This window comes from Nyctibius grandis, chromosome 4 (genome assembly GCF_013368605.1).
Source record: "Nyctibius grandis isolate bNycGra1 chromosome 4, bNycGra1.pri, whole genome shotgun sequence".
NCBI classification, from domain to species: Eukaryota; Metazoa; Chordata; class Aves; order Nyctibiiformes; family Nyctibiidae; genus Nyctibius; species Nyctibius grandis.
The window spans coordinates 79,261,767-79,274,695 of NC_090661.1; the positions used below are offsets into that span (position 1 = coordinate 79,261,767).

A 12,929-nucleotide genomic window follows, 5' to 3' on the forward strand; every position below is an offset into this window, starting at 1 on the left:
CCTAAAGACAAAGACCCTTTTACAGTGAAAAAATACAGTAATTTCTTTCTTATGGAGTGTTTAGTCTTTACTGTTCATCAAAATGAAAGTAGTGTGACACATTTGTATGAAAACCCAAAAATATTTTGATTCTTAATTACTGTACAATTAATTACTTAATTCCTTTAACATGACAAAATTGTTATGCTGCGTATTATAACTGCTCAAGTTATCAGTAAGAGAGAAAGGCATAAACAATTAATGCATATGGCTAGTCTATATCAAAGCAAAATCATTATGCCACTCTAGTAAATGAAAAAGTTCTCATACTTTGTAGATGCACAGATTATTTTAGCTGTGCATGTATTTGAATATCACTCTTCAGTTATGCATTTCCATAGTATTAAATTCTTAGACATATTTAACTGCAGTGTTCCTTCATGCACATACAGAATAGTAATACTGGCATGAAAACGTTTCTCAGTTTTTCTCAAAAATTAATCAGAGGAGGGAGTTTAAGATATTTTATTTTACATTTTTTGATACAGAACTGTATTAGTAATACTAATGCATTTTGGGAAAGGGAAGAAATGTATGTAAAACAAAAATATTGCTTGAATAGAGCTAGTGTAGCTTTTCAAAGTACATGAGACTGCAAACCTTGGTACTTACGGAAGCACAGAGCTGTTTCCATATGTATCTGTTTATTTACTGGTATGGAACTGAGGTAGTGTCACAGTCACTCAGGAACATGTCTTTCAACTCCTTGTTTTTCTTAAGGCCATAATTCACCATCAGACTTAGTGTGAGTGTAAAAGCACGTCTGTCAGTGAAGTTGCCATAATTTATAACCTCCAATATGTTACTGCCATAATGTATGATAAATATAACCCATCTTAAGGCCTCAGGGATGCATGCAAGCTGCTAGAAGAGGTTGAATGAATTACAGAATATTGGTTCTGGTAGTCTGTGTTCCATCTAAACAAGCAGCAAGAAGTGAGGAAAGCCCCCTATGGACTTATAAGGCCAGTCTAATTACTTTTATTTAGCTAGCACCAAGATTTACAGTACTGATGGGTTGGTGATTCTGTGGTTAATTAATTTTGGAGATGATTTTCCTTAGTATTCAAAATGCTAATTCTTCTAGCTTTCCAGAGTGTCTTCTGTGGGATGAGCCAAAGAGATAATAAAGAATATAGAGAATTACTAATAGAGTCATAAGTTGAAAGAATTACCATGCCATGAACTAAATGTAGGTGCCTGGATTTTCTTGCTACACAAACAGAAGGGACTTTTAATACTGCAGCATTTGGTGAACATACAAAAAGCAGGCTTCACATATTTTCTCCCAGTGAGGTTTCTTTATTGCTTGTGATCATGTGATGAAATTATTCAAATGCTTGCATAATTTTCTACAGCAGTAGCAGTAAAAAGCCCCTCAAATTATAATACACAAATAATTGTTACCTATGGTAATTTTCAATGCTAGATTTTCAAAATTTAGTATCCAAAATTAAGCATTCGAGTCCAATGTTTTAATGTTCTAATTTACAGAAGGACTGAGCACTTGGAACTGCTGCTGAATTTGATGGGATATGAAGGTTCAAAATCATATTGCTTTGGAGTCAAATGCCTAAACTTCACATAAGTATGAGAATTTTAGTTTTCAGCAGTTCTAGTAAAATAATTGTAAATACATTTAAATAGTGAAATTTTGTTTGAGGTTTTGTTGGCATATTTGTTTCTTAAAACTATTGTGAAAGTGTTTTTCAATTAGTCGAAACTCCTCCTCAGCTCTTATTCAACTCGGAATTTTAGGACTGTCACTGTGACACCTTTGTTAAAAAACATCCTTGGGCAGTGTCATCATGAAAATAGATCTACCCACACAAATCTTCATGAAGCTGCTTTACATGTAGACCAGTCGGTCTAGGATTTTGCAATAGTGATGGGATGGTGGGTGTGCTAACATGCTAATCAATAATATTGTGGAAAAGTTTGTCATACATGGTTTGTAATTTAAAGTCTGTGATCAAATGCCTTACATTAGAAAGAATACTTAAGGCTCCAGCTGTTCCATAAAGCAGAATCCTGGTAAGTCTTCCATCATGCTAGTCCATTTAATGGCTAATGATCATTGCAGGACACTTCTTTAGATAAGCAGGTATAGAATAGAAACATGTTCTTTACAGCCGTCATCAGAGAGATATTAGTAAGTGTATATTTCAGTCCTTACTGCATTATCTACTACTATGCTACACTTGCTTTTCCCAGAAATCCTGGGACACTGCTTGTCCTAGTTCTCCAATAGATTTGACTTCGTTTCTTCCTGTTTCTGTCTAGACAAGCCCTTTGAGATTAAAGGTGTTTTGAGTATTCTAGTAATAGTCTTTATGGTATTCCCAGTCAGCAATGTAGAACCCTGCTAAGTCATGTTCTCACAGAAACTCATGCTGTTCCTGTGAATTAAGTTGTAGCTTACAGTTCTTATCTGTTCTTTTTCCTGAGCTTCCCTAAGGCTTTGACTAGACAAGAATTTGGAAGCTCAGCTGTTGGGTTCTGATGTCACTTTCTGTGTCCTTCCTTTCCCCTTGGTATCTCTAAGCTTGCAGGTTATATCAGTGCTCTACCTTGCCAAGTGTGTTTATGCAGATAGTCTCCTTCAAGAGGCGCAAAACGATTTTACTTATTTTTTAAATTCTGTTTTGCAATGTTGACTTAGAGAAAATTATTCATCTTCTATTTTTTTCTGTACCGTCTTTGTAAATTAGAAATTAAACACCTGTGCAGTGGTTGTGCATCTCATCCCAAACACACATTCTGCAGAGCCAGAGGTTTCTGCCCTTGCTTTAACTTAACAGCTGGTAATATTTGTTGTGCTAATTCACTTACATGGAAATACTGATGCAAGTGTTACAAATTGGGAGGCAGGTTTTTTTTCTAATTTTTAGTACAAGACAAAACATAGTGTATTTTTCCCTCCAGTTTGACTTGGCAACGGGATCAGTAGTGAAGCTAAGTATCGAATGCAGGGAAAAAAGATGGAGTTGTCCTCTAGGAAGCAAAAGATGAACAGTCTGCCCTTTCATCACAGAGACCAATGCTCCTGACCAGCTGTAAGGCACTTCAGTAGACCAGAAGCAACTCCAGTTTTCTGGTCAGAAGGCAGATAGGTCTTGCCTCCGTTTCCTGTCTGTCTTTAATTAACCTGCATGTTAATCCTTTCACCTACAAATCTGAGGAAGAGAAAGCCCTATCAGAAATAATTACAAAAGGGTACAGAATAATAGAATTGTTTAGGTTGGAAGAAACCTTTAAGATCATCAAGTCCAACCATTAACCTAGCACTGCCAAGTCCACCACTAAACCATGTCCCTAAGCACCACAATGACACGTCTTAAATACCTCCAGGGATGGTGACTCCACCAGTTCCCTGGGCAGCCTGTTCCAATGTTTGATAACCCTTTTGGTGAAGAAATTTTTCCTAATATCCAATCTAAACCTCCCCTGGTGCAACTTGAGGCCGTTTCCTCTCGTCCTATCGCTTGTTACCTGGGAGAAGAGACCATCACCTGCCTTGCTACAACCTCCATTTAGGTAGCTGTAGCGAGCGATGAGGGTCTCCCCTCAGCCTCCTTTTCTGCAGGCTAAACAACCCCAGTTCCCTCAGCTGCTCCTCATAAGACTTGTTCTCTAGACCCTTCACCAGCTTTGTTGCCCTTCTTTGGACACGCTTCAGCACCTCAATGTCTTTCTTGTAGTGAGGGGCCCAAAACTGAACACAGTATTCAAGGTGTGGCCTCACCAGTGCCGAGTACGGGGGGACGATCACTTCCCTAGTCCTGCTGGCCACACTATTTCTGATACAAGCCAGGATGCTGTTGGCCACCTGGGCACACTGCTGGGTCGTATTCAGCTGGCTGTTAACCAACACCCCCAGGTCCTTTTCTTCTGGGCAGCTTTCCAACCACCCTTCCCCAAGCCTGTAGCGGTGCATGGGGTTGTTGTGACACAAGTGCAGGACCTGGCACTTGGCCTTGTTGAACCTCATACAGTTGACCTGGCCCATCAATCCAGCCAGTCGAGATCTCTCTGCAGAGTCTTCCTACCCTCAAGCAGATCAATACTCCCACCTATCTTGGTGTTGTCTGCAAACTTACTGAGAGTGCACTCAATCCCCTGGTCCAGATCATTGATAAAGATATTAAAGAGAACTGGCCCCAGTCCTGAGCCCTGGGGAACACCGCCTGTGACTGGCCACCAACTGGATTTAACTCCATTCACTACAACTGTTTGGGCTCAACCATCCAGCCAGTTTTTTACCTAGTGAAGCGTACGCCCATCCAAGCCATGAGCAGCCAGTTTCTCCAGGAGGATGCTGTGGGAGACTGTGTCAAAGGCTTTACTAAAGTCTAGGTAGACAACGTCCACAACCTTTCCCTCACCCAGTAAGTGGGTGGTCTTGTCGCAGAAGATCAGGTTAGTCAAGCAGGACCTGCCTTTCGTAAACCCATGCTGACTGGGCCTGATCACCTGGTTGTCCTGTACATGCCATGTGATGGCACTCAAGATGATCTGCTCCATAATCTTCCCTGGCACCGAGGTCAGACTGACAGGCCTGTAGTTCCTCAGATTCTCCTTCAGGCCCTTCTTGTAGATGGTCATCACATTTGCTAACCTCCAGTCAACTAGGACCTCCCTGGTTAGCCAGAACTGCTGATAAATGATGGAAAGAGGCTTGATGAGCACTTCTGCCAGCTCCCTCAGTTCCCTTGGGTGGATCCCATCTGGCCCCATAGGCTTGTGTGTGTCTAAGTGGTGTAGCAGGTCACTAACTGTTTCCCCTTGGGTTATGGGGGCTTCATTCTGCTCCCTGTCCCTGTCTTCCAGCTCAGGGCTGGTGTATAGAAGCATATTACAGAGAAAATCCTGGGCAGACAGGGACAAACTGCAATATGGTCCTTAACTGGTGTTAATAGGAAGAATTAGAGAATTAGGGAGGTGTTTGTGGGGGTTTTTTTTGGGTTGTGCGTTTTTTGGTTTGTTGTAGTTGCTTGTGTGAGAGAGACTGGCCGGTAAGAAAGTGAGTTTTGGAAAGGAAACTTAATGGGCTTGATGGAGGTGGGGGAAATAGGTGAGATACACAGCTACAACAATCAGGACAGGCTGGTGTTATTCTACCCTTGTGTGTGAAAGGATGACTACTAAGTACACTCACTGAGAACTGTTTTAGCACGATATCTCAAGGCTTGTCTCAAGGCATTGTTAGTTCATGGGAAAGAAAGCTTTTTCTCTAGACCAGCTCACTGTCACAAACACGAAAGCCTGACGTGAATTGAATAAACTTGGCTGCCTAGGGAAAATTTGAAACTCCAATGCATTTGGTTTTGTAGCTAAAATGCAGTGACAATGTAATTGTTCAAATCACCATGGTTTAGTGGATATGAATCGAGTCACCCTGTAGTTCCAGTGACTTGCTTATGGCCATCTTCAGTCAAGTAATTCAGAAGTGTTACTCAAACTTATTAACTCAGCTACCTGGTTAAGTGAAACCAAGTCCAAAGACTTAAAGGGTTCATACAGACAGTAACAGTTTTGTCAGCACACAGCTTTGCAGAATATTTCTCATATCACTTTTATTTACTGATTTGACTTCACATTTTTGTAATGTGATATTTATTACATTAAACACATCCTCAAGGCTTCCTGGGTGGCTTATTCTTATTTTTTGCAATTATTCTTTTCAGTGTACATTGTGCTTCAAAGTTAGGTAACTAACTGCATTCCTGCTTGAATCAACCTCTTTGTTTTTACACTGGTTTTCTTTTTAATTTTGTCATGTTTGCTATCATTTTTCTATCTAGAGAGGCAGAGATTAGATTGTTCTCAGTAATCTTTTTAGTGCATGATCCGTGATGTAATATTTCTACATCTCTAAGTTCATATCTGATCTTTTTTTGTTTTTCTTCTTTCCCAGCTTCAGTCTAGTGTATGTAATTGTAACTAATTCCTCTGGCTCTAGTATTAAATATTAGTTCCTATATGAGCGAAGGATAAGTTCTTTTCTTAATTTCATATTATGATTTCCACAGCCTCAGAACTGGATTATAGGTATATAATATATAGATACAGAATTCTATAACATATATAGATAGATATAGAATTCTATAATACAGATTTTTATACTAATCCTGTAGAATATCAGAATAAAAAATAGATCTTCATATGTTGTAAAAGCAACTGTGGAGTAAGTCTCTGTCATTTTAAGTTACATTAATAATGTTTTAATCATTTTAGCTTTCCGTTAAACAGTTAAAATAATTTGTTAGATTCTAATTGAAGAGTAAGCATCTATTCTGTATTGTGGAATATAGAGATGACAGATAGTGACCTCTGCTGGCTACTTTTTTTCCAAAGCAAAAACTCCTGTGACAAGGATGTTTTACAGTCATTTTATTTCTATTATACCACATGATATAATGAAAATGCAATAATAGTGGTTGATGGATGTCTTTTATATTAAGAGTACAGGTAGCTTATTGCACCATTGTTGCAAATTGTCATTTTAATTCTCAGGCTTAAGTGCTTCCACTGTAGGGAAAATAGATTATCCATAGTCTGCTATTTTTTCTAACATCATTTTATGAGTAAGCTAATTTTCAGTGAATACTAGTGAAATATCAGTGAAATTCTCTCTTGACTCTTTTTTTCTAGCAATTTATACTTTTTATTAAAAGTATAGGTGGATTTTGTCAAATTCCTTCTTGAAGCAATATGTACCACCTTACATAGTAAATATTTATCGGTCTCATTGATATGAATCTTTAATTTTAAATGCAGTGAGCTTTAATGGTTTGTCTTTGTTTTTTAGGTTTAGGAAAATAAGGATGACTGTTTAATTATGTCTTTATTGTACCTTTGTTGAATTGTGATTTCACTTTAACAGCATATCTGACTAAGAACAAGGAATTGAATTTATGAAATGTCCATACAATGTGCATAGAAAAAGGCAATGTGTAGAAAAATATTGACACATTCGTATACATTTCCTAGAGTATGGAATATGTAATGAATCAAATTTTTCAAAAGCACTCAGAAGCTTCAGTCATTAGATGACAACAGCTTGCTGATGCATTGTTCTCTTTAGATTCTGGAAACTTAGAGGTACTGAAATTAAGTGAAGGCCAGGACATCACCATATTAGAAAGTTCCCTCTGAAGTCAGAGGGAAAAATTCTTGTTGCTGTAAACATTTTCTTCAATACAGACAAGCAATAAGAATAATAAAGATTAAATGTTGTTATTAATTATTGATACTAATAATGATTAGGCTTTTCTGTAAGAGCTATGAAGCATTGAAACAATCTATCTAGAGATTTGAAATCTTTGTTTATGCAAGTATTCAGAACAAATTAGACAAAAAGGCTCTGAATACAACTGAGCTTTCTTTAGTGAGTGGGTTGGATCAGTGAATTTTATGATAATCCTACCAGTTGAAGATTTTTATGGTATTTTTCATCACTGTTTACACAAGGCTCCATCCAATGTGCTTAACTCTGCATGTGAATAATCTAGCTGAAATCCATGGAGTATATAAGCAGAAATATTTACAATGTTGAGACTGTAGTTTGACCCATCGGATTTCTTTGCTGTGCATCATAGTATGCCTAGGAGAAAACAGAAAGCTAAAATGAGATGCTCTGTTTTGCTAGACTGAACTTTGCCAGTAGTTGATTTATTAAAAGGAACTTCATATTCAGAGATTGGAAAGAATTGAACTCCAGGTAAAAATATCCCAGCAATTTAGTTAAATCTTATAACTCTGGTCATTTAGTTTCAACAGTACAGTATCCTTCTTAGTGATTAGAATTTATAATTTGCAACAGACTTCTATGAACTACATAACATTTGTTATGCTGTTTGGCTACACCAAAAGGGAGAAACTTCTGCCATTTTAGTTTGTTAGGAAATTAATGAGTTTGATAGCTTCTCTCTAGCTGAAGCAGAGAAACTTTTCTAACGTGAGGTTGGTTCGTAGCAACAATCAGAAAACAGAAGACTGAATCTCTTCTTGAACCTAATAATCTGATCTCTCAAGACTAGCTGGTTTTATAGCAAAAATCACTCTTCACAGGACAATAAACTGTTGTGAAGATGTATGGTAAACTGTAATTTAACCTGATCTTGAGAGATCCTTAGATTTGTAGCTTCTGTCATCCTCTACTGCCTAGTAGCAGATACCAAGGATATGATTCTCCTCATTTTGTTTTTACATTGTTACGTTCATATTCAGAGGGATGAGACTGTAGAACTAAGGCCAGCTTTATGTTCCGTCTCTGTCTTGAGAGCTTCTGTATCGTGACTAGATGAAAAATTACCTGTGTATTATTTTTATTAAGAAGAAAAATAAGGACTGTCATCTTTTGCTAAATCAATGTTTGTCAAGTAAGAAAATATAGATTATTCTATTTCCACAACAATGGGAAAGTATACATACATCATACACATAATTTATGTTGATACATGCATATATTATAGTACATACTGTGTATGCCATAATTCCTATTACTGACTGTACGCTACCTATTTGGATGGTACACTTTGGAAGTCTGCAAGTTCAGTTTCTAAATTTCTGGGCTCCTCATCTGCTTGCTTTAAACAATTTACTGGGTTGCTGGCTTTGTCAGCAGTGCTTAAATCTGTCTTGACTCAGTAACCTTCTTCCTAGTTGATAACATTTGCATGCACAGTGCAACAGTTTGTAAGTGCATACCTGTACACCCAAAAAGATGTTCACATCTTTAATATACAATTAATGAAACATCCTACTACCCTTGTTAAATAGCACATAGTGACCAAAAGTGGTACAAGTCATGACTGTAAATTCTGTCCCTCTGAAAAGGATGGAAGTGTTGACTGAAAAAAGAATGTGTGTTTCATTATTTAAGAGTAGCACAATTGGAGGTTTTATAACTGGAATATGTAAATTTTTTCCACCTGTCAAATTCCAAAGGTGTTGACAGGTTTTTTTGCAAATCTTCTGAGAAATTTCAAGAAGCCAGAAAATAATTTCTACTGTCAATTAAGCTGATTTTATTTTGATCTAAATTTCTGTGGCAGTTTGCTGAATAAAAAGATTAATATTTCAAAAAGTTATAAGCATATAAAAACAGAGATACCAAAAGCAATTGTTCTGCAACTGGAACAACAGTAGGTTCTATTAAAAACTTTATAAAGTAAGTGAAATTTTAGTTTCTTGCTAAAACTATTTTTGGTCTTCCCTGAATTGCTGCCCTGTATAATAAGCTGATGTGTTTGGGAACTGTGATAAAAATAGAGTGACCACCTACAATTAAGGGTAATTAAGAAAAATTGCTTGAAAACAGCATACCTGTTGAAAAACATGGGACAAATTTTTTTGTAATGGAACACATAATAATATGTTACAGTGTTACAGAATCCTACAGGGTAGGATCTCTTATGTGAGTGTTGCCTTAAAATAAATTACTTGGTTAACTATTTCTTTGTGAGCTTACTGGAATCAGGCTATGAAGAACTGGGTCTAATGTACATGCCTTAAAACAGGCTACGTGGTCACCCTATTATTTAGGTCACATTTTTACATTCAGAACAGCTATGAAGGTGAGTAAGGTAAAGGCAATTCAGAATTACGACAGTTTCTGAAAAAAAACCTGCTTTATTCAGCAGAAAGATGTCTTTCACTAGCAGAAAAAAAAAAAAAAAAAAAGCAGCAGAAGGTGGCTGAATAAATCACTCGTATCAATGCATCCCTTATATTATCCCTATTCATTTAGTCTAGTACATTATGCACTCAAATCAGTGGAAGTTGTGTGGTTTAGATCCTGTGCACTGCATTGAAAAATTCACCTCTATGTATCTGTGTGTTTTATTATCTTCAGTTATTCATCAGTTACTGAACACTATGGACATTTTGAAATTGCCATGTATCTCATTATTTCATCCATTGTTTTTTTGCAAAATACTTTGAAAATTCAGGTTTGCTTTGAAAGCTCAAATGAGATTATTTTGAATGAAATAACAAAATGCTTATGAAAAAGGACCGATTGGATTTCAGACTTGTTACTGTAATTTATAATTCCTCCTCCCGTTTCTCTTTCTCACCCTTTTTGTCCTACTCTACAAGCATCTTTCCCCCCGCCCCAGAGTAATACTTGTGCTATGTACAGTATTTTGTTTACAGTAGTATAAACATTTTCAGCCTGTGACTTCATTGCTGAAATAACTCACCTCTTTCATATCAACTCTTACCTAGGAGCCGTACAGCAGACTCATTGATGTAGGTTTTTTTCTGCATGGCAGCCCAGGCCAAGCTGTGGTTTCATTGCATGATGCAACTTCACCTTTTTTTTTGTTGTCTGTGGGATTAATTATAACCTATTCTTGTATTGCCTGTGCATGCCAATGTGCTTACCATAATGGTGTATACACTGAATGCAGTCTAAGCATTAAGTGCATGAACTGGAATTTTAAAAACCCATAAAATTAGAAAGTTTGAACAAATGTAAATTATGCTTATCAGTATCTTTATTTAAGCTTTTATAGAATGAATAGGACATAATATGTATTAAGTATATATATTTAAAATTTCCAGCATATTACAGTAGTTTACTGACTAGATAGGCAATTGCAGTGTGGTCAAGATTTGGGAAAGAGAGAGTGTACTAACCATTCTGTTGTGATAAAGGCTGAATGATGTAATTAGTGTTCAGAAAGATAAACCTTTGCCTGCTGTCAACTTTAGCAGCAGCTGACAGTGAAAAGAGGTAAGATTATACATAATCATTTATTAAAAGTCAGAATTTGGGAAGAATTTTGAAGTGCAACAGTTTGTTTTTATAATATCAAATAGCCTGCAAAATAATTTAAAATTTATTTATTTACAAAACACCACTAAAATGAAATTTCATATGAAGAATTGTAACACTGCTCTAAGTTTCTTTTACAAATGATATTGTGACCATGTTATTCATATGTTCTTAAATGTATTCAAATAAATCTTTTGTAAGAACAGTAGAAGATATGATGTAATCCTGTTGTTTCCTGATAAAAACATGAAGCAGCACTCTGGAAAGTGACTTGAAACATTGTGTCTGAAAGCAATGTTGTAGTGCTGTTGATCAGTGCAAATGTTGAGTGTATGTGTTCAGAGGTTACATTTAGTGCTTTTTGGAGGTCAGAATTAATTTACAGATTGCAAATTAATATTTGACTCAGTGAATATTATTTATGCCATACATTTAACTTTGAGGGCCTATAATATAAAATGTTATGATGTTTGAAAAATGATAATTGTGAACAGATATATATAAAGCCAAAATATGCTCCTAGTGTGTACTTTTAAGCAGGTACCTGAAAACATGCAATATGTTCAAAACAATAAAAAACTGAAGCAATTTCCACAACTGTTGTCATGCCACCCACATGCTGATAGTGTGCTGCCCTGAGAATGTTTCTTACTTAGCATTACTCAGATTTTGTGGGGTTTTTTTTTGTTTTTTGTTTGTTTGTTTGGGGGTTTTTTGTGTGGTGGTTTTTTTTTTATGTTATTCCTTTATTCCACATATTGACGGTTGCTGGTTTTTTCCTTATAAAGAAGGACAATTCTTTTAGGACTGTAAAACTGATCAGACACCTATATGGCAACATGAAGTTCTTCCTCCTGAAATCAGTGCAAAATGGATTATTACACCGGTTCTTTTAACTTTCCAGTAGCTCAGTGTGTAAGCCTAACTACACGTGTTTTCCCATGTACAGCAGCCAGAATAAAAAGGTGTTGGATGATACAGTGCAAGCCATTTTGAGATGGTGTTAGGAAAAAAGAGCCACTATATATTCATTTTTAAAATCATTATAATCCTCTTCTTAGACTGATGTAAAGTAGTTTTATATCAGGCTTGTGCTAATTAATTTGAGCAACTGCTACAGGTGTTGGCAATACCTCATTCCATTTGTTAATGGAGATAAAATGACTCCTAAAAAAGAAAGGTGTAGTGTCAAATCTGCCTAAAAAGGGCTTTGCCTTTCCCATTTCAAAAAGCCACTGTGATTGAGACTGTCACTCAGACTCCAGGCTAATTTTCTTGTCTGAAATTTGAACTAGGAAAGAGTTGAAGTAATTTTTTTAATTTCTTCTTTGTTCCTTTAAGCTGTTTCTATTCTTTTGCAAAGTAAATGTGGCTATTCAGTGAGTCTTTCATAGAATCGGCATTTTGCCTTAAGAATAGGGTAATTTGCTCTTAAGACAGTCCTGGTAAATAATTAGGTCACACAGCTGGAACAGCTGTGACATGAAAATTTCTGAGTAGGAAAATTTACTAGATTGCAGCTATATGCATTTGGAAAATAAGCCACAGCAGAGGAGTGTATGGGTAGAGACACTGTGTATGTATGTTTTACTTTTAAAAGGTATGTGTAATGAAGAGTCTCCAGGAGTCCAGGGAAAGAAAAAGGGAAACTAATAGAAAGGACTGTCATGAAGTGTTCATATATGCTGAGAGTGAGTGTTATCTGGATTATGCCTGGAGTTGGTTTAAGGCAGAGGAATTTAAACAGATACACTGTGATGCTCGGGATATGTTCAAAGATCTCAGATGGTTACTCTTGGTAGTTGAAAGGTTTTTTTTACTTCAACTCATTTGTCTATTATTGCTAGCTACATGGAACAAGTATACAAATACAGACTTCCTTGTGATAATTCACAAGGATACTAGATGTGTAATAGTTTGGATTGGGAGTAGTTGAGTTGCATGACCTACAGCACCCTAAATGTATCTTAGGTATTAAATGACTAAAGTGCTTAAAAAGACCCTTATGCTGATGGGATAGATAAGGCTAAAAGGTCCTCACAAGGAATGAGAGAGAGAATCTGAAATTATGAAAATTTGTTTGGAACTAATATATTTTCTAGTT

The 12,929-nt window shown here is 36.4% G+C and overlaps 1 protein-coding gene across 11 annotated transcripts in view; it reads left to right on the forward strand.

Annotated features, from left to right (window-relative positions):
- The window catches only part of KCNMA1 (potassium calcium-activated channel subfamily M alpha 1), a 554,299-nt gene that overhangs the window by 308,181 nt on the left and 233,189 nt on the right, over positions 1-12,929 (forward strand). For 7 of the 11 annotated variants that reach the window (XR_011047946.1, XM_068398028.1, XM_068398027.1 and 4 more), the window contains one exon: positions 10,273-10,296. The exons of the other annotated variants lie outside the window; for them this stretch is intronic. Coding sequence is in view for 6 of the 7 variants with exons in the window: in XM_068398028.1 (XP_068254129.1) it covers positions 10,273-10,296 (24 nt within the window). In the remaining variant the exon portion in view is untranslated. The remainder of the gene's footprint in view (positions 1-10,272; positions 10,297-12,929) is intronic. 11 annotated transcript variants of the gene reach the window in all.